Source organism: Pan paniscus, chromosome 14 (genome assembly GCF_029289425.2).
Source record: "Pan paniscus chromosome 14, NHGRI_mPanPan1-v2.0_pri, whole genome shotgun sequence".
Taxonomy (NCBI): Eukaryota; Metazoa; Chordata; class Mammalia; order Primates; family Hominidae; genus Pan; species Pan paniscus.
Genome location: NC_073263.2, coordinates 96125988 through 96151975, shown reverse-complemented (window position 1 = coordinate 96151975; position 25988 = coordinate 96125988). Strand labels below are relative to the sequence as shown.

General features: G+C 38.9%; 1 protein-coding gene across 2 annotated transcripts in view; it reads right to left on the bottom strand.

Annotated features, from left to right (window-relative positions):
• The window catches only part of GPR180 (G protein-coupled receptor 180), a 62809-nt gene extending 41349 nt beyond the window's left edge, over positions 1–21460 (bottom strand). For both annotated transcript variants that reach the window (XR_010109695.1, XM_003832024.5), the window contains exons 1-6: positions 21044–21460; positions 17570–17728; positions 10724–10924; positions 3783–3963; positions 3596–3645; positions 1883–2040 (exon numbers count right to left, since the gene is read on the bottom strand). Coding sequence is in view for 1 of the 2 variants with exons in the window: in XM_003832024.5 (XP_003832072.1) it covers positions 1883–2040; positions 3596–3645; positions 3783–3963; positions 10724–10924; positions 17570–17728; positions 21044–21188 (894 nt within the window). In the remaining variant the exon portion in view is untranslated. The remainder of the gene's footprint in view (positions 1–1882; positions 2041–3595; positions 3646–3782; positions 3964–10723; positions 10925–17569; positions 17729–21043) is intronic.
• Positions 21461–25988: the final 4528 nt, after the last annotated feature.

The window sequence follows — 25988 nt, the reverse complement described above, 5'->3', positions numbered from 1 at the left end:
AGGTCAGGAGTTCGAGACCAGCCTGGCCAACATGGTGAAACCCCACCTCTACTAAAAATACAAAAAATTAGCTGGGTGTGGTGGCGGGCACCTGTAATCTCAGCTACTTGGGAGGCTGAGGTAGGAGAATCACTTGAACCCAGGAGGTGGAGGTTCCTGATTTCTTAACCAACATTTCTGAACTTCACTTTTGCAACACAGAAGTGCTACCACAGAGCTACCACAGCCCATGGTTCATATTTTTACATATTCAAACTTCCCTGTTTTCATATACATATGCTAATATGTGATCTGTATAAAATACGTATGTATTTGTATAGTCTCTGACTGCCTGTCTGATCTGCCTTGTCTGGCTTGTTGAAGATCAGAGCTATATTTAATGTATTCTTCATAAATGTTCATATAAACTCTAGTGTAATATTATCTCAGTTCTCAATTCATATTTGTCTATGACAATAAATTAAAATTACAATGAAATAATAAAAATGAAATTTTTAAAAAGAAATAGGCCGGGCGTGGTGGCTCACGCCTGTAATCCTAGCACTTTGGGAGGCCGAGACGGGCGGATCACGAGGTCAGGAGATCGAGACCATCTTGGCTAACACGGTGAAACCCCGTTTCTACTAAAAATACAAAAAATTAGCCGGGCGTGTTGGCGGGCGCCTGTATTCCCAGCTACTTGGGAGGCTGAGGCAGGAGAATGGCATGAACCTGGGAGGTGGAGCTTGCAGTGAGCCGAGATCGCGCCACTGCACTCCAACCTGGGAGACACAGCGAGACTCCGTCTCAAAAAAAAAAAAAAAAAAGAAAGAAATAAAAAGTGAGAATTTAACCTGACATTGACACTACTCTCCATAAGTCCTGGCTCAAAAACATTAAGTTGGTAGAATCTCAACCTTATTTTAATCAATTCTTCTAATTCAATTATTTCTCATCATCCCCTTTCCTGGCACTACCTCCTTTCTAAATATCACCACCTGTGATATGGTCTCTTTCTCAAATCATTCATGTAAATTCAATACTCCTATTCCACTCAAAACCTACTATATTAAATACTAGGGATAGAAAGATGAATAAAGCACTGACCCCATCCTTCATTAATACATTTTTCAATTTATTTAATGCATGAAACTTACATTATAATGTCCTCTACAGAGCCTAAGTATATAATTCATTTTCATCTATAGCTAATGCTTATCAAAAACTCAGTACAAATTTTTATCTTTATACCTTTCTTCTTAATTTTTACAAATCCATTGAACATAGGCATATGGGTATCTTAGAATGTCAATACTATTAATATAGAGGAAAAGAAAAAAAAAGGCATGCAGGACCTTTATAAAAGACTAGTTTTGTTTTTACGTTTGCTTTCAAAAACAAGATCCCATTCTTTTTTAGTCTATATTTTGCCCTTTAATTAATCTTAGATAATCACCTGAATTCTTTTACGTACAAAGCAGCCAATCCTAAAGATTCTTGACAATGGATAAATCTCAAATTCATGGAATCACTCATTCAGTGTTAAGTACTTACCATGTGCTAGAGAAATATGAAAGAAAGCTATTATTAAGTAGGAAATAAGACTCTAACCTAGTATTAAACATACTGTGCTTAAATAAGCTGATAGGAAGCTCAAATTCAGATAAATTATAATTAAATTCTGCAGTCTACATATAGTAGCATCCAGATAATTAAGATTATTTGATCTAACACTCTTTAAATTCATACTTTAAATGACACAAATTGTAGAAGCTCAGAAATTTCAAGAAAAAAAAATGACACAAATTCCTTATGGGTCCCAGGTTTCAATTCTGAAATGAGGTATGCTCAAGTTTGCATTTCTGAGGATTACTAAGCAGAAACACTGAGTATCAATACTCACCTGTGTCATGACAATGAATACTGCAATGCCAGTGGATGCAGGCGTAGAATCCCACTGGAGAGGTCTGCTTTGAGACTTCTTCATTCTGACTATTGTCCAACCCATGCATAGACTCAAAAGTAAGTATAACATCTGAATTTGGGAAGCGATGTCAAAAACTAATGGGACATGAAAACCAACGTCAACCAAGTTTTCACAATATAAAAAATTTAGTGCTTTTTGCATTAAGATGAGAACATCTTTTTTTTTTTTTTAAACCACAAAAAGCCATTTTCAAAGAGAAGCTAAGGAAATTCATTAAGAGATATTCGCAGGTAATAATTCTAAAGATTTAAAAATTGCCATAAATTTTGTAATATATGTATAAAAATAGTTAAAACAGCAGCAATACTATTTAAAAATACATATATATGCCCATACCATATGTCCATTAAGTCCAACCTTAACTCTTTTCGTTTCCCATTTTTCTTAGCTTTTCTAACTACATAATCCTGTTCTCTATAACTCACTGCTTATTAAAGCAAATTCTAAATACGATTTCTGCAATGTGGAGAATACTAGTACCTTCATTTCTGGATGAATTTTTTTTGATGGCTGAACTATAATGTGAAGAGTATTTTCTAAAACTATTAACAAGAAACAATACAATGAAATGCATAGCTCCCATAAAATCCAAACATTGGCTTTACTTTCAGAATCCTGAAGACAAATGAGAAGCTCCATGCATTAGTGTGATGTGCCACCAGGTGGCCATCACCTACACTGCAGGGGAAGCCTGCTACTTCAAACAGAAAAGATGTATCAAAACCACCTGTATCCAGGTTAACACTACAAGAAAACAACAGAAATCTATAAATGCTTCAAGTTTCATATATATATTTATTTTATGAGGTAGCATTTAATGATTTTTAAGAAAACTTATCACTTTTCTTCACAGCGTATTTTGATGTGAGTTTTAGGCTTTGGGTCAGAAATAGAAAAGAGTCAGTTATAACAGAGAGTGGAATTATAATAGGAAGAAAACCTTCAGCTTTGAGGTAAGAAAATTTAGGTCTGAGTCTAGTCTCTACCACTCAATAGCTGACTGACATGTGGAAGTATGTTTCACATCACTGAGCCCAGATCCTTTATCTGCAAAATAAGGATATGCAGACCCCTTTTCTATTGAGGATAAGATGAGAGAATGTATATAAATATGCCTAAAAACAATGAAAAGGCAGAGTGTGGAGACTCATGCCTGTAATTCCAGGACTTTGGGAGGCCAGGGTGGGTGGATCCCTTAAGCCCAAGAGTATAAGGCCAGCCTGGGCAACATAGTGAGACCCCATCTACAGAAAAGGAAATTTAAAAATCAGCCAGGCATGATGGTATGTGCCTGTAATCCCAGCTACTGGGAAGGCCTGAGGCAGGAGGATCACCTGAGCCAGGAGTTTGAGGCTGCAGTGAGCCGTGACTGTGCCACTGCACTCCAGCCTGGGCTACAGAGTAAGAACCCTGTCTCAAACAAACAAAAAAACAACGAGGAGCTGTACACATTACCTATTATTAAGAAGAAACTAAGTAAGACATATGGGAACTTAAACTGTAATCCTGTTCTCAGTCAAGCTGATTTCTAAACAATTTTCGACAGAAAATTTATACTATGACAAGAAATAAAAAAAAGCAGATAGCGAGTGTAAAAGCTTTTTAAAAAATGCTCAGAAAGATACTCACATTCTGCCAAACTTCCCATAAATGGTACCCCTATTCCATCTTTGGAGTAACTGAGGAATTGAAGAAGAGTAGTGTAAATTACAAATGTGAAAAAAATTGTTTATAATCAAAGCAAGCATAATTTTGGTGGACTAATTAGGATTAATTAGATGTAATGATGAACACAGTTTTAGTGGTTTTGAGTTACCTGGAGAAATGAATGTAATTAGCTAAAGCTGAACCAGCTTGTAACAGCAATGCAGTTGTCAGAACCTTTAAAATCATGTGCATGGGTCCTCCTTTCTTAATAGCCTGCCACAATGATTGAGCATAAATGCAAGCAATCACAAAGTACACTAGGACTAGGAGGAAAAAGAACTCATGTAACCCTGTGAAGAGAAGAAAGGGAGTTTGCTTCAGTAAAACAAAGCCAGTTATCGTATTGGGCTGCTTTCAAATCTCCCTGTCAATATATTTCTAGAACTTGTTTTTTAACTGGAGTCATAGCATTCACCTTTGTAAGAGAAAAAAAATTATTAAAACTTAAACAATTTTCTACCGTGGGGCAAAATTTTAACTACAAGAAAGCAGATTAAACCAAACTAGTTAAGGTCAATCTGTAAGAAAGCATAATGGTCAGGGGAACCCAAAGACTCATCATAAAATCACAGTTTTGTTTGAAAACAGTAAATGAAAATAATGATTTCAGCATTCAGTTAGATATACATTTTACCCCCAAAGTGAATTTCTTTTGTAAAAAGTTTAGAAATAGATTACCTCAGTCAATAACAGTTTAATATGCCCTGACAATGCATCTCAAAGTGTGTTCTCTTGCCCAGCAGCATCACCAGGGAATTTGTTATAAACGCAAATTCTTGAGTGCCATCCAGTTTTTGATCTATTGAATCAGAAACTCAGAGTAGAGCCCAGTAATCTGTGCTTTAGTAAGCCCTAAGCATGATTCTGATATAGCTAACACGTGAGGACCACAGCTCTGGAATGTCCCAATACCTTGAATTTCCATTTGGACAAACCTTCAAAATATCTTTCATGTCCAGAGATATCTTCTGAGATAAACTGTCTGCAGCTCTTGCCAAAAAAAAAAAAAAAAAAAAAAATCCTGTGGTGATCATGGGACTCCATGCCAGGATTGGCTGAAAATTGTCTAACACCTAATCAAATGGCTACCAATGCAAGGGGCCAACAACGTAACAATTCTGAAAGCTAAGTTAGGCTAATCATCTTCTCTTAGTAGATCAAACTATAAAGCAGAAAGGAAAGAGGCCACAGAAATTGAAGTTGAAAGGAGCTGATGTTGGGATAGGCCAGACGAATCAAACTGAGCCATGATAAAAACCAAAGTTTTGAGGGAGTAGAAATTACAAGTGAGGAAAGACAGATGGCTGGCAAAGAACAAAGAATGTGCAGACTTTGTATTAAAAATGGAACCAGTCATTAGAGCAGCCTCTAGTGCCTACTAGCATCCTTTTAGTACAGTCTTCATGTAACCTTATTATAAATGTCACTTTTTCTGTGTTCACGTGCAATCTTTTGACTGAGTCTCCATTTTTCAGAAATTTCAGAAAATTTTTATAATAAAGCAGCAGGCTAGCTTTCAGTTTAACAGCTAACATTTACTTGCTTACATGTCAAGACAGTCCCTAATATTAAGGCTTTTACATTCTATCTAACACCAGACTGCTCTAACAGTGGTGTGAATAGAGCTGTCTTAATTGAGTCTATGGATGAACTTTCATTCCAATAGCGAACACCAAGCCTGCTCTAGTTTCCCATTTGGGTAAACTCCAATTAACAGTCAGAGAAGAAAATATTTCTATTATGTGGAAAATAATTTTGTAAAAGCAATCAGAAGACACAAATTATAAGAATCAATAAATAGCTCAATCAGGCTTTTGGCCTCGTTAGGGAGAAAAAAGCAGCAAAAAGTATTTCTGCCACTGGGTGTCTCTCCTGCTCTATGAATATAAATGTGGACAGTTAACTTTTCTAGTGCAGGTGAAAAAGCATGTTTAGACTTCAGGAAGGGAAAAGAAAGAACATATTTTCTTCTTAAACACCTTACATAGAAAAGCATTCCAGCCTTAGAAATCATGGCAACATAATCCTGGGATTATTATAGTACTGGAACAAGACAGAAAATAAAAATGCTAAATATATTATAACAACTGTGGGTCAGTAAAGTTCCTTATGCTATCCTGTGTTTTGAATCTTAGTTTTTATCTTTCCTTCTTAGTATTAAAAAATTAAACATGGCATTCAATTTAAAGTTTTATTTATTTATAATATTTTACAGAATATCTTTAAAGTTTCTGACTTATAGGATAAAGTTTCTGACTCCATTAAGTTACAACTCTACCATGAAAAGAAAATCCTCAGGCTATTTACTGAGGAATCAGAATAATATAGAAGGAAGGAGGGACTCTGGAAAATAAGATATATGTCACCAGCAAAAAATGTTTTAGGATTATTCAAAGTTAATAATCTTCCAGAAAAAGCTAACATTATAACGAACACAAAAATTATTTCATTGACATAACATATTAAATAAATTGAACTGGGTCTGTCCCACACTTTATTCACTGAATTTTAGATGATTCTTCCCTTGAACCTGTACATAAAATGCTTAAAAGATAAAATGCTAGCTCTGCACTCAGTGTTCTTTTAAACAAATCATCTCTTTAAAAAAGTCTGTTTTTTTCCTCTCTTCAGCTACCAATTTTTTGTTTTGCCACAAGCAAAAATTGTTTGTTCACTTTGAAATTAAACTCAATTTGTGTTCACTTTGTTTGTTCACTTTGAAATTAAAATCTAATTTTAAAACAGGTGGATACTAATTGTTAAATCTTATTATACTTAAGACTTAATAATACACATGAAAAAAGTATACACTGAAGAAGAAAAATACTCTTAATGAGCATACAACAGGTGGTGAACACTTGTAAGGAAATGCGTAAGGTTTAAGGCAAGCTTAAAGGAAGCAGCATTGGCAAAATAAAGTAGCAAGAAAACTTAGAAGCCAGCTTCAATAAATTTAGCCCCAGCTAAATGATGGTAAATGAGAAAGGAAAGGGTCCTTGGGTTCTGGGGCAGCACCTGGAACAGACATTCCCGCCTCCCCATGATCCTTGTCTCATAGCCCCAGTGGTCTCCCACACTCAAGTGTCTCAAGATATATCCTGATTACTCTAAACCAATCAGAACTCCCCATACTCTTACCAGTAGGAGGTAAACCTAACCCTTTTGACATATTTGTCTACTTTTATCTTCTTTCTTTCATGTCCACTTACATTTCTCTTATGATGCTATGACCCAGTTCTGAAAAAGGAAATGTGATAGGAAGCTTCTGGGAAAGACTTCCTTCCTCCTAAAAAGTGATACTGAATATTGCAATCATCTAGACATGACGCTCAGAACTGCCACAGCTAACTTTGAACTTGAGGCAGCTAGCTTAAGAACAACACTGATAGTCTGAGGATAGCAGGGTAGAGAGATGCTAAATAAACCACCCTGGAGAAGCCGCAAAACTTCTTGTTATGTAAGATAATTCATTTCATTACAGTCTACACCACTTGCATTAGGGTTTTCTGTTACTTTAAGCCAAAAACATTCCAACATGTTACCAGCAACACATTACTGAAGCTAAATGGAAGATCCAACCCATTGTCTTTTGGGACATGGAGGAAAAAAGGGATAACACTAAAGAATGAACATAGCTGCTAGAATTTTAAAAACAGTGAGATGGCAGATGTGGCAGAGCCTGTAGTATTATTCCAGTGAAAACCAGTCTATATGCGCCTTTAGGTAATAACACTCTCAGGATTCTGGGTACTTCTTGGTCTCTAATTAGAGTACAAATATAGTTAACAAGGATTCTAATCTTTTAAAGAAGCAGTTTTATTTCATTGTACCTTAAAATATTATAATCCTATTTAGTACTTTGTCAATCGGCATCACACTTGCCTTACTTTGTTTAATCTAGACCAACTCTGTAAAATAGAGGATTAACCAAAGTCTGGTAGATATAAAATACATAATTGGTTTGAAAGAAAACAAATTATGAAATTTAACCAGAATAACCTGTAACATTAATTGCAACTATCTGCACCAGGTTACTCTAATTCAAACCTCTGAGACATGTGGTAATAGTCAATTTTCTGTAAAAAGCATAGCAAATCAATTTTTCCTACTTATAGCAGATAATTAGACAAACTAGCAGAAGTTTCTAAAATGAATTGAACATTTTCCCTGTAAACAAATTCCATACCTGAGGCTATAAAGTAGGAAGAATCCCTCTTAAGGCTGTATTTTAAAACACATTACTAAAACAATGTGAAAGATGGACTTTTAGATCAGCGGTTCTGTACGTAAGAATCAACTTTAGAGCTTTAACTGGCTTCCACTCCAAACCAAATCTATCTGAGTCTCTGGGTGTGAATATCTGAATTTTTGTTTTAACCCTCATAACCTTAAACCAGATGCATACAGTGATGGGTTAAGAACCACTCATTGATACTTCAATGTAGAGTTATTCACAAAAGCTTTTAAGCATTTTAATCAATAAAATGATGTGATGTTTAGAGGAAGCCACATAACAAGGCTGGACGCTTTTGGGTACTTCTGGCACTTTCTAATGATTAATCCCCGAAGGTAAGCCTTGCATAGAATGTCATGCTTAATGAAAATACATACGATTATAGTGAGGTTTTGCCCCTTGTTTAAATATTGTTGCTGACATACTCAATGTAATTTCCCCATTGTAGTATAAGAAAGACAGCTTTTAGACACAAGAGTAAGCATAAAATCAAAATCAGTCACAAAAATCAGGAAAAGGTAGGTCAGAAGGAGACAAAACTAAGAACTGAATCATAACGGTTAGTATGCATCATAAAGAAAAGCTAGCCACAACTCAAGATGTTGAGGAAAACACTGGAAGACATAGGCAAGGTTCAGGACAAGGCAAGGTATGACTGGGATTCAGTGGTCCAAGCATGGCACAGGGCACAAATGTGATCACTTTATAGCCTGGGATAAAAGTTTACATGCCAAATTGGTGATGAAGAAAAAGACCAAGAATGGAAGCCTGGATAAGGAGGCAAGTAAAAGCATATCAGGATCCAGAAAAGTCTCATGGATCCACTCAATACATAAAACCACCTTTTGAGCCAAAGGACTACAGCCTGGAAGGCAGGAGAGGAAGTGCTAATTGATCTGTACTCCACTAGAGGCAGCAGGGTTTGCACACGCAACAACTGCAGCAGAACATTACTTCCTAGTGAGCCTTGACCAGTCCTAAAAATAAGTGTCATATGAAATAATGAAGCCTTACAGTTAAAAAGGACCTGAAGGCTGTGTGCGGTGGCTCACGCCTGTAATCCCAGCACTTTGGGAGACCAAGGCAGGCAGATCACCTGAGGTCAGGAGTTCTGGCCAACATGGTGGAACCTCGTCTCTACTAAAAATACAAAAATTAGCCAGGTGTAGTGGTGGGCGCCTGTAGTCCCAGCTACTCAGGAGGCTGAGGCGGGAGAATTGCTTGAACCCGGGAGGCAGAGGTTGCGGTGGGCCGAGACTGCACCACTGCACTCCAGGCTGGGCGACAGGGCAAGCCTCCGTCTCAAAAAATAAAATTTAAAAAAAAAAAAAAAAAAAAAGCACCTGAGGAGCAATTTAGTCCAACCATCCATTCAATGCTCTTAGTAGACCTGGGTTCCATCAATGCCTTTCCAAAATACAGAAAAAAGTTGGCATCTTTAAAAAGATTAAGGAAATGAAAGGACTAAACTGACTTCCAATAATGATCTATACTAGTCGAAAGTATCATTAATGAAATTTAACCTTTACATTCATCTGCATTCAGAAACAATTTGAGTAGCTTACACTATTTCATTTCTTTCACAGAAAGAACTTCAAATTAACCACTTTAAAACATTTAGGGCCAAGTGCAGCGGCTCACGCCTGTAATCCCAACACCTTAGGAGGCCAAGGTGGGAGGATTGCTTGAACCCAGTAGTTTGAGACAACCTGGGCAACATAGCGAGACCCCGTCTCTAAAAAATAAAAATAAAAAAAATTAGCACACCATTCTGTCACTAGATATATGTTTTTTCCAAACAAAGGATATTTTAAAAAAGTTTATCCCTTAAAACATTATTTGTGACCTACTGTCACAATTCTCAAGTTGCTTTTTTAGCTGTGACAAATTTATACTTTGAACTAAACAATCAGTTTAAGCTAATGTGGCCTCACTCCTGCCTCACCTCCACCCACCCCACTCTATGGCCAATGGGATACAATGGAATTAAATTTTTCTCTTAAGCAGATTGACTCTTTCAAACAGCCAATGAACTCATGAAGAGGTAAACCCTTAATGCTTTTCTTTGACAGATGGCCTACAAATCCTTACTCCAATATGTTAATTTACAAATCAGTTATACTTCATAGCATGTTCATCATGATCATAAGAAGTCATTCATTTCTGCTGGGGGTGGAATCTTACCTCAGTAGGACAGAACATAGTTACCTAACATTTTGATGAAATATTTCATATGAGTACATCTGATTCTGAGAAGTATTATGGACTCTGATCATCCCTAAATTGTTGTAAGCTTCAATGAAGGCAATCCCTAAATCTGTTCAAACAAGCTAGTACAGAGTTACCCATACAAAGTAGCTGAGTTTCTAATCTCATTTAATCATTAACAATTTAAATTGTTTAATTTGTTACCATTTTTCTGTTTATAAAAATAATGCAAGGTTATCATAAAAACAAAAATGTTTAGAATGTATAAACTATAAACTACACAAGTTGTTTCCTGTCTGGAGCCAAAACAAACAAGCAAACAAACAAAACTATACAATTCTACCAACCCAGAGTATCAAAATAATCTATTAATATTTTCGTGCTTCTTTCTGTTTTATTCTTTGCAGGTTTTAATACACTCAAGTAATACTCTGCTTTTAAAAATTAATATGATGGCTATCAAAATGCTATAAGAAGATTAATTTAACCATTTCTCTAGTTTTGGAAACACAGGTTGCTTTCATTTTTGATTTTAAAAATACAACATGAATATATTTGTACATAAATCTTTTCCTGAATTTAGGATATATTCAAATACATATTCTTACCAGATTCTCCAGCACTAAAATGATCAAATGGATTCCCTTCGGCATCTGGGTTTAGTAACACCATTTCAAATGGGATATCTTCCACCTGAGAATTCTCCTTGTCATCTTGGCATGTATACTTGTCTGCATAAAACACATGCCACGTTTGTGGAGACGGAATCTGGGACACTGTCAGATTATGTTCGGTCTGGTTCATGGTCACTTTAAAGAGAAAGAAAACACCTTTTGTAACAAAACTCTCAAATGTGTTTCACTGTTTTAGTCATATAATCAATTTGAGGTTAGGACAATCTTTTAATTTTTATTGTCTCAGAAATCCAAGACCTTGTGTAGTATTTGGAATAAGTCTTATAAACCAGATATTTATAGAATAAATCAGAATTTATCTGCAAAGGAGATAAAAATGATGTTTTTAACCAAGGAATCACTATAAAAGTATGACTATAAAACACCACAAGTAGAATGGCTTCACTGAAACTCTGAATTTTTTTTTTTTTTTTTTCTTCTTGGTTTTCACATTCGTATTGGGAGCGATGGGAGGGGCCTCCTCTGTCAGTGGAGGTGCTCAGTTTCTTCAGCCACTCCAAGCTGGAGCTCTGGGGATCCTGGGGGTGGCCGGGCACATTGGTCATGTTCCCATCATTGCGGACGGGCACTGGGTAGTTGTAGGGCATGGTCTCGTTGATCATGATGAAGTACTTGGTGTAGGGGCTGAGTGGGGGCAGAATTACAGCTAGGCTCCCAGTGATGAAGGACACGACCAGCACTGGCTCCCTGGCCCAGGCATTCTTGAGGAAAGTGCCGAGTCTCGCCACCATCTTGGTCTCGGCGGCTGAAACTTTGAATTTTGATTTTCGATATTTTCAGTTTCCGGGTTGGTTAATGACATTCAAAAAAATTATTGTGGTAAAACATACACAATGCTAAATGTATCATTTTAACCATTTTTAAGTGTACAGTCTATGGCATTAAGCACATCTACAATGCTGTGCAACAATCACAGTGACATTTTTGAAGATTACTCGAGTTAAATTTAAAATGGAGCATTCAACTTACAAAATCATTATATCTAAAAACTATGTATTTTCAAAAGATTTTCCAAAATCTTTTTCTGATTGGTTGTTCTTTAAAGGTGTACAAAAAGCAGAAAAAATAGAAATTACAGGAATGTAGAAGTTATTATACTGGATCAGGTCCACATGAAGTAGTATGATACAGTCAGGGGTGGGGGGTGTGTGGCATCATTCAGATGTATGTTTGAATCCTGGCTTCAATACTTACCTGTTGTGTGACCTTGGGTAAGTTACATAAGCAATGACACTCACTTTCTTCATCTGTAAAATGAAGATACTACCTACAGCAAAGGGCTGATATAAGCACTAAGTTATTTGAGTCACCTAGCATGGTAACTGTCACAGAGTAGTTGCTAAATGTCAATTCTGCTTTTCGTTTCTTTAAAACAAGGTAGTTATATTAGTAAGTGGTTCTCAATCCAGGGTAATCTCCTTTCCTCCAGGGCATCTGAAAATGTGAGGGGATAGTTTTTTTGTCACAATAGCTGGTTAGATACTTGGAGGGGGGCTGTGTTGAACCTCATGCAAAGAATTATTCCCCCTAAAATGCCAACGGCACTCCCTTCTGAGAAACACAAAATGATGTCTAAGATTCCTTCTGGACCTAAAACTATTAGGTTGGTGCAAAAGTAATTGCGGTTTCTGAATCTGACCTGACCTAAGAGGCACTGACTAACACTAACACGAAGCTGCCTAGGAGAGGAGTGTCTCAAGTTCTGGGTGTAACAAAAAGAGTAGAGTTAGAAGAGCGAGTCTTGGCCTTGTGACTCAGCAAATAAATTTACAAACTCTCTAAATTTGTTTCTTCAATAGTCAAATAAAGATACCTGCCCTGCTAGCGCAGAGTTCTTGTGAGGGGCAAATGAAAAGTATATGGAAAGAGCATAATTCTACACAAAGTATTTTTAAAACAGTATTATGATGGACCCAATTCCCAACTCTAGATTGCCCCCACAACATGTCAATATTTAAGGACAAATTAGTCTTAATCTTTTTCTCAATTGTAGAAAAAACATTTTTAATAAATAAAAGACATTTCTTGAGGTAACTAGAAATGTATGTATGGAATAGATTTCAGAGGACATTATAGAATTACTCATTTTCTTAGGTGTATGATAGTTAAACAGATGAATTTCTTTACTCTTAGAAGATGTATGCTTAGGTATGGTGGGGCAAACTGTGATACCTGCTGCTTATTTTCACATGGTTCAATTAAAACAAAAATCACAAACATATAGACATAAAGCAAATTTAACAAAATATTAACAATTATTGAGTCTAAGCAGAGGATATATGGATGCTGGTTGTACTATAATTTCAACCTTTCTGTATGTTGGGAAATTTTCCTAGTGGAAAGTTGGAAAAATGTTATTTATAGGTTGTCTTTAGGAATGAGATACAGATGTAGTCAGGATTTGAATTTTGAGGACTTGGACTGTACAACTGGGAATTTCGTTCATTGGTGGTTAAATTGAACAAGAGGATCTGATTACCACCACCATGGCATTGCTTTTTGGCTACTATAAGTTAGCTGACATTTAAACTACCTTAAAAAAAAAAAAACACGCACACACATACAGTTTCTGGAAAAATGTAGCAAAGACTCTAGTTTCTGTTAAATATTGGAAGACTTTTAATAAGAATTTAATATATGATCAATAAATGATTCACAAATAAGACTGTTTAAATGTGCAATTTGCAATTATATAATCCGGACCTCATTATATAAAGGCTCTGCTGTGTTGCCATTTTTATCATTTGCCCTTTTTCTCTTAGATAAAATATAAAAAAAACCACACTTTTACCAATATATTTTTGATGTTTCATTTTAAATTATGTGGATTTACTTCAAACAGAAATAAAAGTATGCTTCATAAAGTGATACCGGCCTTTAGTTTTTGTCTTGCTGTCTTTTCGGCAAGACTGGGAAACAAGCCTCTTGACAAAACTGTGTGTTCATTGTTTCTGAGACAAAAGACTACAACACAGCATGCATATTCTATGCTGGTGTAATTAGTACCTCAAATATTAACAAAACTTGAACTGCTGAGAATGGTGTTGAATAGCTAATTATCCAATCATATTATAAAAGGAATTGAATACTGTTAACCAAAACACACAATAAAATACTAACACCTTTAAATGATTTATAAAATATACCAAACTACAAAAGGAATCATATGCATAACATGTAAAAAGACAACACTGAAATGTTTTATATACAATATTACATTTAGCTCTTGTAATCTGATAGAAAATTCCTCCGAATCTCCTCGTTAAGTTTTAGATACAAATACATAAACTCATCATTTTCAGTGCTTTCAAATGTCTTGTTTGCTTGCTTTAAAAATCTACAAAATAGTTTTTAGTATTTTTTAAATCAGATTTTTATGACAGAACAAAGAGATGACTGAAAAATAATTTTTCAAACATTAATTTGGGAGAGTCAAGCAACATTCAACACTAAGATTTTTCTAATCTGCTAGTCTTTTCATAGTACACAGCAGCAGCAAGGTTTTACGCAGGAGCTGGGCAGAGTTACTGAGTTCATTACCAAATAGGTGAAAGGCTGTTAACTCTTAAGTCTCATTAATAGCTAAGAAAAGCACTTGCTATAAGGAACTATTCTTAAATATGTGTTACTATTACATCATGAATTTAAGGATATGCTTTTTGTTTAAATGTACCTAAGCTCCTAAATAACATACCATAAATATGACAATATATAAAAGTTAGAGACTTAAGATTTGGATTTTGTTATTGGAAAAAAAAATTGGTGAAGTACATATATGTAGAAATCAGTATTAAATTTATTTTAAGCCCCAAAATTTGACAAAACAACCTTCATTCCTCTAAAATTCCTGTTACCTGTTATCTTCCATTCCACAATTTCAAAATATACCTCTGCACTTAACAGAACAGGGAAAAGAAAGAGAAACTAGAAAAAGAAACAACATCAGAAGGTTTTGTTAAGTTGTAGTCCTATACATAAGTAACTCCATCCTTAAGAGTTATAACGAGAATGGCAGCATTTTGGAACTATCATGAACCTTAGGGACACCTAGTCCAACTTGCTTGTTGTACAGGTAAGTAAAATGAGGTTCAAAGATAACAAGTTCTTGTTATAAATCACTAGCAGTGATACTCAGTTTTGTGGTCTTCCCATTGCACCACACTGTCTCCCTGTATACAGAAGTTCTGGGAATACAGGAATATGACTCATACGAAAATGAGGTTTTTAAGTGTATAAAGTATATAAATACTGACTATGTGATACAAGAGAACAAATCAATATTCCTATAGCTCAAAGCTTTAAACTGCCTAGTAAGTTTTTGTTGGAGATAGAAAAAGTCTTTGAGATGCCAAACACAAAAAGCTAACAACCAGCCAAACAAAAAGCCCTTAAGCATGAAGGTCTACGACTATTCATTCTACAAATACTTAGTAAAAACTTAACTAAGCACCAGGGTATCATCAATTCTCATTCTCATAGTGCCATATAATTAGCATTCATAGTACTTATCAAAATTGCAATTTTACATTTATTCACATTCATCTGATTCATTCTGGTCACCTCCACCAGCCTTAAGGACATTTTGGTCACTGATCTATCAACAGTACCTAGCAGTACATGAAACAGTGGAAGCGCTCAGTGAATGAACACACCAGAAGAGCCCTACTGCCCTCATTGACTGATTTTATAACAAATAAATAAAATGTAAAGTGGTAACTATAGTAAGTGCTATGCAGGAAAGCAAGAGGCTATAAAAACTTAGGTGTTAACTTATAATCGACGGAGGAGCCAGAGGGGAGGCTGAAGAGGAAAAAGCCTATGCAAAGGCTCAGAGTAGCACTGAAATAAAATGCAGTGAGTGGGGCAATGCCCTGAGATGAAACGGAGAGGTAAGCAGCAGCCAGTCTACAATGGCTTTGCTGGTCAGGTTAAGGAGGCCCGGTCAGGTTAAGGGAAACCATTTATTTTAAGGGTGTGGTAAGGAAGTGAATGTAACATAACCAAATCTGCTATTTAGAAAGATCTAGTTACAGAAGGGGGACCAGCATGGCTATAAAATAACCAGGTAGGAGACTGTCGAAATAGCAAAGGCAAGATGAATTCAAGAGATATTTAAAAGTAAAACCTCAAGACTTAACTGATGGATGAGGGGGTAGAAAGGTCAAAGAGGGGAGTATTAGAAGACACCTTGGTTTCTCAACTGTTTACTGGATGGATGGTGGTGCCAATTCTTAAAACAGGGGACATCAGAAGAGGACCAGGTCTGGATGGGGAAGATGGTGAGTTCAGTTTAGACGCCAGAGGAATTGGGAACTGAAGGACATGACCTTTTACACATACGTGCAACACTTAGATGAGCAAACTGGCAGAGAAAGGAAGAGACAACCAATCAAGAGAATCTGCATATATTTCCCAGATAAGTTTTGAATTCAGGGTCAAAGTAAATAATTGTATGTAATTGTCATTCATCTTCAGGATACTATCTTCTCACAATATCATCTCACAAATCTACATTAAAGATCCCCACAATGGGTGGCAAGGACTGGGGACCTCTGCTCTTTTCACTGATCTAGCTAGTTGCCTTATGAGGGAATCAGACAGCTGATAAGATAAAGGCCGGATGTTTAGAAATGAATGCTTCACTAGAATAGGCTAAGAGAAGAGACTACCATGTTCCATATATGGATGAGTCCCTGAATAATAAGAGGAAAAAGAAAAGAATAATTCCCATTTTTCCTCATGGATGCTTCAAATTTCTAATGTCTTCTACACCTAATTAACTTGCGAGGTGCAAAATGGAAACAATGGCACATGTTCTTCATTTCCGTATTTAAAAAAATTTTCACTCACTCTGGATGGCTAGCACCCTAATGCACAGGACAATGTTGATGAGAATGAATGGGATCACGGATTTAAGCCACTAGATTAGGATTTAAAAAGTACAGCCTCTCTAGAGGCAAATACAGAAGTATACAAATGATGTGGTGGCGGTACATCTCAAAGTGACTTTTTTGAGACAAAGTCTCACTCTGTCGCCCAGGCTGGAGTACAGTGGTATGATCTTGGCTCACTGCAACCTCTGCCTCCCAGGTTCAAGCAATTCTCATGCCTCAGCCTGCCAAGTAGCTGAGATTACAGGTGCATGCCATCACACCTGTCTAATTTTTTTCTGTATTTTTACTAGAGACGGGGTTTCACCATGTTGGCCAGGCTGGTCTCAAACTCCCAACCTCAGGTGATCCACCCACCTTGGCCTTCCCAAGTGCTGAGATTACAGGCGTGAGCCACTGCACCTGGCTATCAAAGTGACATATTTTATCACCATATAACTAAGTCTCATGTTCAAATGACGTGTTGTGAAATAGCATCACTCAAGCTAAATTACCCAATTAACTAAGATAATACATTGGCATTTAGCTCAGTGCTGGCAGATAATTAGCATTCAACAAATGTTACCATTCATTCCATGCTGCCACTGGGTCAAAATATAGTTTCCATATTGGCATAAATTATGCAAACTGTAAAGAGTCAATGAAAGAAAGGACTCCTATATAAATTATCTGGATTTTTTTTTCAAAAACGATGAATGATAAAAAGGGAAAGGCACTGTTAAAACTCAGCTTAAAATGTACTAGACAAAGTGTCATCACAGTGGGATTATGCTGTCAGGAAACATAACGTATGTACATATGGTACTATATTTCAACATTAGGAGGAAAAAACTATATCTAATGATCAAAGTAAAAAGGATATACTCACTTGTCAACTGAGCTTTGGATAATTTTTCACTACAGCTATAACCATGACTGCTTTGCTGTAGCTTTAGCCATTCCTGGGCTTGGAACAGGTAGAGTTTAGCTTCTTTTCCAACAGCTACTGCTATGTTGTTGATTCTGACACACAGAAGAGCATGGTCACCTTGACATTAAAACAAAAATCATCAACTAGTTTGGTCTTACATGAAACTGAGACATGAGGACAACTCAACACCTCTACTTACCAAAATGGAAATTTAAAAAGCACAATTCTTCTTAAATCTCGCTTAACTAGGTAAATCACATCAGAATGAACACAACATTCAGAAGCAAGAGATTATTCAAATGAACGTGTGGTATTTCCTTGAAATTCAGCTGATAACTGATATTTCACTCAACAAACCGCAATATCTGGGGTATTTGAACAATTCACTGTATTAAAATTTTTGCCTCACTTTACAACCACTTCACGTTTTATATTTTATTCATAATCTATAGAAATGTCCCACCAAAGTTTCTGTTTTTTAATATGACATAGGTGTTAATATTTAATTATACTCTTAATATAAAAAATAAACATAGCTAATAGCAGGAAAGTTTAAATGTATGTGTTCTGGGGTAGACATATTATACCTAAAACAAAATTTGGTATCTATGACTTTTACAAAAGAACTTTCAGGGGCTGGGCACAGTGGCCACACCCGTAATCCCAGCACTTTAGGAGGCCAAGGTGGGTGGATTCCCAGCCCAAGAGTTTGCGACCAGCCTGGGAAACAAAGTCAGATCCTGTTGCTATTTAAAAAAAAAAAAAAATTAGCTGGGCTTGGTGGCTGAGCCTGTAGTCTCAGCTATTCAGAAGGCTGAGATGGGAGGATGGCTTTAGCCTGGGAGTCTGAGGTTGCAGTAAGCTTTGATTACACCACTGCACTCCAGTCTGGGTGACAGAGCAAAACTCTTTTTTTTTTTTTTGAGACAGAGTGTTACTCTGTCACTCAGGCTGGAGTGCAGTGGCGCAATCTCGGCTCACTGCAACCTCCACCTCCCAGGTTCAAGCGATTCTCCTGATTCTCCTGCCTCAGCTTCCTGAGTAGGAGTAGCTGGGATTACAGGCATGCGCCACCACACCCAGCATCACCACATCCAGCTAATTTTTGTATTTTTAGTAGAGACAGGGTTTCACCATGTTGGCCAGGTTGGTCTTTTTTTTTTTTTTTAATTTATTTTTGAGACATATTCTCGCTCTATTGCCCAGGCTGGAGTGCAATGGCACGATCTCAGCTAACTGCAACCTCCACCTCCCCGGTTCAAGCAATTCTCCTGCCTCACCCTCCCAAAATAGCTGGAATTACAGGCACCTGCCATCATGCCTGGCTAATTTTTTTATTTTTATAGAGACGGGGTTTCACCATGATGGCTAGGCTGGTCTTTAACTCCTGACCTCAGGTGATCCGCCCGCCTCAGCCTCCCAAAGTGCTGGGATTACAGGTGTGAGCCACCACGCCCAGCCGCCAGGTTGGTATTGAACTCCTGACCTCAAGTGATCTGCCCGCCTCTGCCTCCCAAAGCGGTGGGATTACAGGCAGGAGCCACCCACCGAGTCTGGCTTCTTTTTTAAAAAAAAAGAACTTTCAGAATAATATATGTTGTAAGATGAATACAGAATGAACCTGGTTGCACACACCAACTACATTTAAGGCCCAGAACAGAAATGGCAATAAGTTATTGCCTCTAGGGAAAGGGATTCTGGGTGAAAGAGCTAAGACAGGAGACTGTTTTTCATTTTAAGATCTTCTGTTCTCCTGGAAATTTTTTTTCTATGCTTTTGTTACTATAATTACCACTTTGATTAAACATTTTAAATATATTTAAATATACAGTATATATATCAAAGAATGTGCAAGTCTCTTACATAAATTGATTACATATTTTGAAGTCTTAAAAGTGATTCTGAGGCCCAATTGACACTGTAAATTGCATTCCTAGTTACAGTTCATTGTTTCAGTATAGTTTTTGTATTATTATTTTACTGAATTGGGATTCATGAAAATTGGTAATAACTATATGTGATTTTACACATATGAAACAGAATGAACGCACTTGAAACACCTTATCCCCAATCTGTCTTGAGAAATCTGAATTTAGTACATGTTTCTCCTCCACGTTTACCAGATGATCATCAGGAACTATGAGGTCGTCCAAGTCTCTCTGCTGGTCCTAAGTAATAACCCACGTCTTCTATACATCCCACATTTTCCAACACTGTCCACATTGTGCCATTTAAGACAGTGGCTGTCAATACTCAAAGTATGGTTACAGTCCGTTGAATGAGAAACTCAAAATGTGACCAAAAAATAATAAAATTGTTTCTAGTGTTTCTTCTTCATTCACCCAAAATATATTCCACATTGGATTTTGAAAAACTGGGTTACTGAAACTCCTTTTCTTAGCTATCTTAAAAACTTCAAAAAAAAAAAATCAGGATCCCTTCCCTTTATTCTGTCAATTCTGTAATTTCCCAATACTTTAAATTCCTTTTCTCACCAAAGTAGTTCCGTTTCTATTACCTTCTCCTAACAATATTTTCTAGGCCAATATTCTGATGTTCATCGTTGCATCTTTTAATGCTAAAGACTGTACAAATCAAAGTTCCTAATGTCATCAAGGCAAATAATTATTTGAAATACAGCACTAGTCAAATTAAGAGTACCAAGAAAAACACTTAAATTGTGAGAGTGCAAATGAGACCAAAATTAGAATGAATTGCAAATGCATTTATTGAAGGAATAATTACTGATTTTTGAGGAAGACCAAAAGGTCTGAAATCAAACGCAACTCTGATTTCAGAAGAGCCACACAGAACACAAATTAGGGAGCTTCCAGGATGCTACTTAAATGCATTTTCATCAGCTTAATTCTAGGCCTTACCGCCCATAGTAAATCTACTGCCCTAGTAGCCAAGTAACCAAACTGCTCAATATAACAACTACATTATCAAGTGTTTTACTTGGTTTCCAAAACCACTCTGTTGCAAGTAGGTCTCAGGAAATTGGTCTTTAAAAAAAAAAAAAGGAAATTTAAGTTCCTAGGGTTAAATTCTCCCGTCACAGTGTGGCCGAGACAGGAAGGAGCAAATATGCTTCTTTGCGGGAAGGATCTGGAAAGATGCGGCCGACCAGTCTTTTGCACATTGGCTTGCAAGGGGAGGGTTGGGGAAATGGAAACCGGCTTCCAGGTGCGGAACACGATCACTAGTGGCGAGAGGCCGCTGCCTGGGGCTGGAAAGCCGCACCAGCGGGGTTGGCAAGGAACGCATCCCACCATTCGCGGCAGCTGTTGCAACGCTGGAGGTCCAGGTGAGGCTGGGGAAGTCGCCGGCCTCGCCCAACGTGGCAGGGAGGGGCCGGGAGGAGCGGCCCGCGGACCCAGCCGGCGGAATGGGCCAGCGCGCCTTCATCCCCCTCCCCGCCCCCAGACCTACCATGGAACTCGAAGTGGCCGATGCGCTGGCCCTGGGCGTCCTGGGCCGCGGTGCTGCTGAAGCTGCCCCGCAGGGTCTTACCCTGGCTGCCCTGCGGCCACCAGCAGCACGTGAGGGCCACAGCCAGCAGCCGCAGCCCCCCCATACCCGTCTCCCGCTCTGCACCGACGCCTCGGCTCCCAGCCGCCGGCGGCTGCCCGCCCCACGTCGGCAGCTGGGGGAGGCGGGGTCGGCGCCGGAGACCTGCTGCTCTGGAGCCTGAGAGCCAATGAGGCGGGCTCCTCTGCCATAAGCCAAAGACATTCACCAATCAGAGGCCGAAATGGGCGGGACGCGCAGATCCGAGCGTCCCATCAGTCCCCGGCTTTTGACTAGTTCCCGCCTTTTTCTTTAATGAGGAATCAGGAGGATGTTGCTTCAGGTTACGGAAAACTCATCTCCCTCCTCATTGCCTAGCACGTCTTGCTACTGAGCATGCGCGGGCGCGCTGGCACGAGTCCGCGGGGCCTTCGAGGGGCATGTGGGATTCGGAAAAAAATTAAGAAACGCAGGACAGGACTGTTTCTGGCCGAGAGAGTTAAACTCCCTCAAAGAAAAAATCGTGTTCTTATGCAGATTTTCTTCCTTGGCGCCTGTATAACCTACAGGACGTGTCCGATTTAATGTCTCAAAGACACTTAGCTCCGCATGACCACAATTTAACGCATGCCTCCTCTTGCCATCTCCAGCCGATTTTTCCCTCCTAGGTTCTCTGGCTTCTCGAATTACATTGCCCCCGCCCCCGCCCCCGCCCGCAGACCAGACCGCTGGGAATTGTAGGCCCCCCCCAGCCCAATTCAATCAATTCAATTGCAAGTGTGGATTAGCCCTTCTTCTGGTGAGGGTGGGAAGCAGCGGCCACAGTCCTACTCAGTTCATCACTTTGTTGGCCTATGGCAAAGACCGTCTCTACAGTCTTCATTCTAATTGGCTACAATCCATCTCTACCCTACAGCCACAGAAAGCTGTAGGAAACAATTTGCTGCACTTGCCTTCAAAGGTTCTCAATTGCCTTTAGCACACAATCCAAACTCTAGAATATGGCTCTTCAACTCTCAAATATCTGTTTTTTCTCATCTCCATCCTTACCGCCGTTGGTTTCCTGAACACTCCCAAGTTCTCCCTTCTAGGCCTATATCACTCCCTGATCCCTCTGGCTGGAATACTTCTGCTTATTCCAACACTGGACCTCCTCACCTTCCTTTTCTTCCTTTACTTCTCCTTCCCAAGGCACTTTAAGAAGCCTTTCTCAAACCCCTAAGTCTGTAGTAGATGCCCCTGGAACCAGAATCCCTTACTTCCCTACCAGAGCACTCACGCACTGTACTGTAAGTATCCATTCATGTGTCTGAAATCTCCGCCTCTATTGTCAGCTCCAGCTGGTCAGTGACTATACTTTTTTTTTTTTTTTTTTTTTTTTGAGACGGAGTTTCACTCTTGTTGCTCAGACTGGAGTGCAATGGCGCGATCTCGGCTCACCTCAACCTCTGCCTCCCGGATTCAAGCGATTATCCCACCTCAGCCTACCGAGAAGCTGGGACTGCAGGCATGCGCCACCATGCCCAGCTAATTTTTTATTTTTAGTAGAGATGGGGTTTCTCCATGTTGATCAGACTGGTCCCAAACTCCCGACCTCAGGTGATCTGCCCGCCTTGGCCTCCCAAAGTGCTGGGATTACAGGCGTAAGCCACCGTGCTGGCTATACCTGTCTTAATGAAAGTGAGGCAGGAGAATAGGGCCTGGAGTCAGGGAACCTAAGGCGTTTTCACACCAACTTTCTAGAACGAAATTTAAAGGAAAACCCTAACTTTCCACCCTAAGTAACAAAAGGAGCAGAGGCTATGCCCTTTGCAAATCCCCACCTTTTCTGTGAGGCAGATAAGAAATTGGCTGTCCCTACCCAGTCAGACTGATTGCCAGCTGAGTCTTCGTTTGCACAGAAGTGCAACTTTGTAACTCTGTAACATTGCTTTTTGCAACCAATCAGATGTTTGCACAGGAGTGTGACCTTTGTAACTCCACTTCAGCCTCTGATTCATTGCTTTCCCCAAGAATCAGACCTATTGGGGGCCACCACTTCATTTATATGAGGTGAGCTCCAGGTGGCCAATGGGAAACTTCTAGGGAGTATTTGGACCCAAGATGATTATGTATCCAGGCCCTTCTGTGCTGTGTAGTTGCATTTTCTTTTTTTGAGACAGAGTATCACTCTGTCACTCAGGCTGGAGTGCAGTGGCACAATCTCGGCTCACTGCAACCTCCGCCTCCCAGGTTCAAGTGATTCTCCTGCCTCAGCTTCCAGCTGGAATTACAGGTGCACACCACCACACCTGGCTAATTTTGGATTTTTAGCAGAGACGGGGTTTCACTATGTCGACCAGGCTGGTCTCAAACTCCTGACCTCAAGAGATCCACCCACCTTGGCCTCCCAAAGTGCTGGGATTACAGGTGTGAGCCATCATGCCCGGCCATGTACTTTCATTTTCAATAAATCCCTGCTTTCGTTCTTTCGTTGCTTCATTCTTTTGTTGCTTCATTCTTGCCTTGCTTTGCTGTGCATTTTGTCCAATTCTTTGTTCAAAATGCCAAGAAACTGGACAACTTGCAGTCAAGACCCTCCACTGGTAACAAAAGTAGGAGCTCAAAATTATTTCATGAATAAATGTATATAAATTATTTTCATTTAACAACAAGCTTCTATAACATATAAGCAAGTTCTCATAACAGACCTCATCATTTAGAAAAAAAAAAAAATCTTGAGGGACCACCTCCTACCATATACACAGCATTTTCAGTATTTCTGGCTGACCAGGAATATGCTGGAAGTATTAATATTTTCGGATTTAAAAAAAAAACTGCAAGGGTTCTTTATTATGAAAGTAATCCATGTGTCTCAGAAAAAAATTCACAGTCAAAAGTATATAAAGTGGGCTGGGCGCAGTGGCTCACGCCTGTAATCCCAGCACTTTGGGAAGTGAGGTGGGTGGATCACCTGAGGTCAGGAGTTCAAGACCAGCCTGGCCAACATGGTGAAAACTCATCTCTACTAAAAATACAAAAACTAGCCAGGTGTGGTAGCATGCGCCTGTAATCCCAGCTACTTGGAGGCTGAGATGGGAGAATCGCTTGAACCTGGGAGGCAGAGGTTGCAGTGAGCCAAGATTGTGGCACTGCACTCCAGGCTGGGCAACAGAGCGAGACTCTGTCTCAAAAAAACAAAAGTATATAAAGTAAAAATTAAACTCCCCATTTCCTCCTTTCCCTGCCCATATCTCATCCCTAAAGGTAACTTATTTTAAGAGTTTAGGGTGAATCCTTTCAAGTAAGCCACAAATACCACAAATATATGTGGTATCACAAATACCACAAATATATGTGGTATCACAAATACCACAAATATATGTGGTATTTGTAAACCAAGGACAGGAATAAAACTGGTCCTGAAGAAAAATCATAACACAGGCCTTGAATGTTAGGCCTCTCCTATCTTTTCTTTCTTCTCAATCAACTTTGTTTTTCTCACTGTGAAGACAGGCTTTCTGGCTCCTCACTTTGAAAGAACATGGCCACCAAAAAGTTCCAGCTTTGTAGGACCTCAGAGTTCAAGTAGAGTAACCAGACTATACTAGCACCTTAGTCGAATTCTAAATCCCAAGAAGAGGCTTCAGTTGGCCTAGAGTTAGCCAGATTTCATTCTGTGGCCTGCCTGGGTCAACTTGGGGAGATCATAAAGGACAGTTGGGGGAGGAGTCTGGTCAGAAAAAAACTGTACGTATCGACTGCAATATATTTTGGTCTTCATTCCATGTTGGTACATTCTTTCTAAAGGCTATAAAGCAGTTTACTGCATTTTAAAAGTTAGAAGACATTCTACACATTTAGATTATTTCCAGTGTTTCATTATTGCAAGCAATACAGCAACGAACAATTATCTATATTATACATCACGGAATTTGAGGGGGTCATAGAATATGAACATTTGAAATTTTCATATGTATTACCACTTTGCCTTGTAAAAAGGTTATGGTATGATACTTCCACATATTCACCTGTACTGGACGTTTCCATTCGTTTTCAGCTTTGCCAAACATTATGGTGGGGGAAAAAAGATATTTATCTATTCGACAATATTTAATGGTCATTTATTCTGTGCCAAGTCTCTAAGGACATGCGATTACAGCAGAAAACAAAACAAAGCCCCTGACCTCATGGAACACTAAACAGAGGGCAGTGACATCAATGTAAATGTTGAGTGCTAGGAAGAAAAATAAAGAAGGATAAGATGATTTGGCAGGGTTGGGCAGAGGTCGCTATTTTAATTGTGGTGGTCAATAGGATGCCATTCAAGCTGAAAACGGAAGTAAGGGTAAAAACTAGGCAGACATCTGGGGAAAGACCATCAAGGTCCCGGGGAAGTAGCATGCCTGGCACATTGAATGAAGAGCAAGGAGGGTGGGGAGGCTGGGGCGGAGTGAGCAAAGGGGAGAATAGAATAAGACATCAGCGTAGGACCTAGGGTATTCCCTTTATCTTTATCATGATTGCAAGCCTTCTGCGCTGTCTGTAATAATAATATTATTATTTTTTGAGACGGAGTTTTGCTGTTGTTGCCCAGGCTGGAGTGCGATGGTGCGGTCTCGGCTCACTGCAACCTCTGCCTTCCGGGTTCAAGCGATTCTCCTGCCTCAGCCTCCCAAGTAGCTGGGATTACAGGCGCCCGCCACCACGCCCGGCTAATTTTTGTATTTTTAGTAGAGACAGGGTTTCACCATGTTGGCCAAGCTGGTCTCGAATCCTGACCTCAGGTGATCCGCCCACCTCGGCCTCCCATAGTGCTGGGATTACAGGCGTAAGCCACGGCGCCCGGCCTGAAATAATATTAACAACAGCAAAAGATCATTTTGCA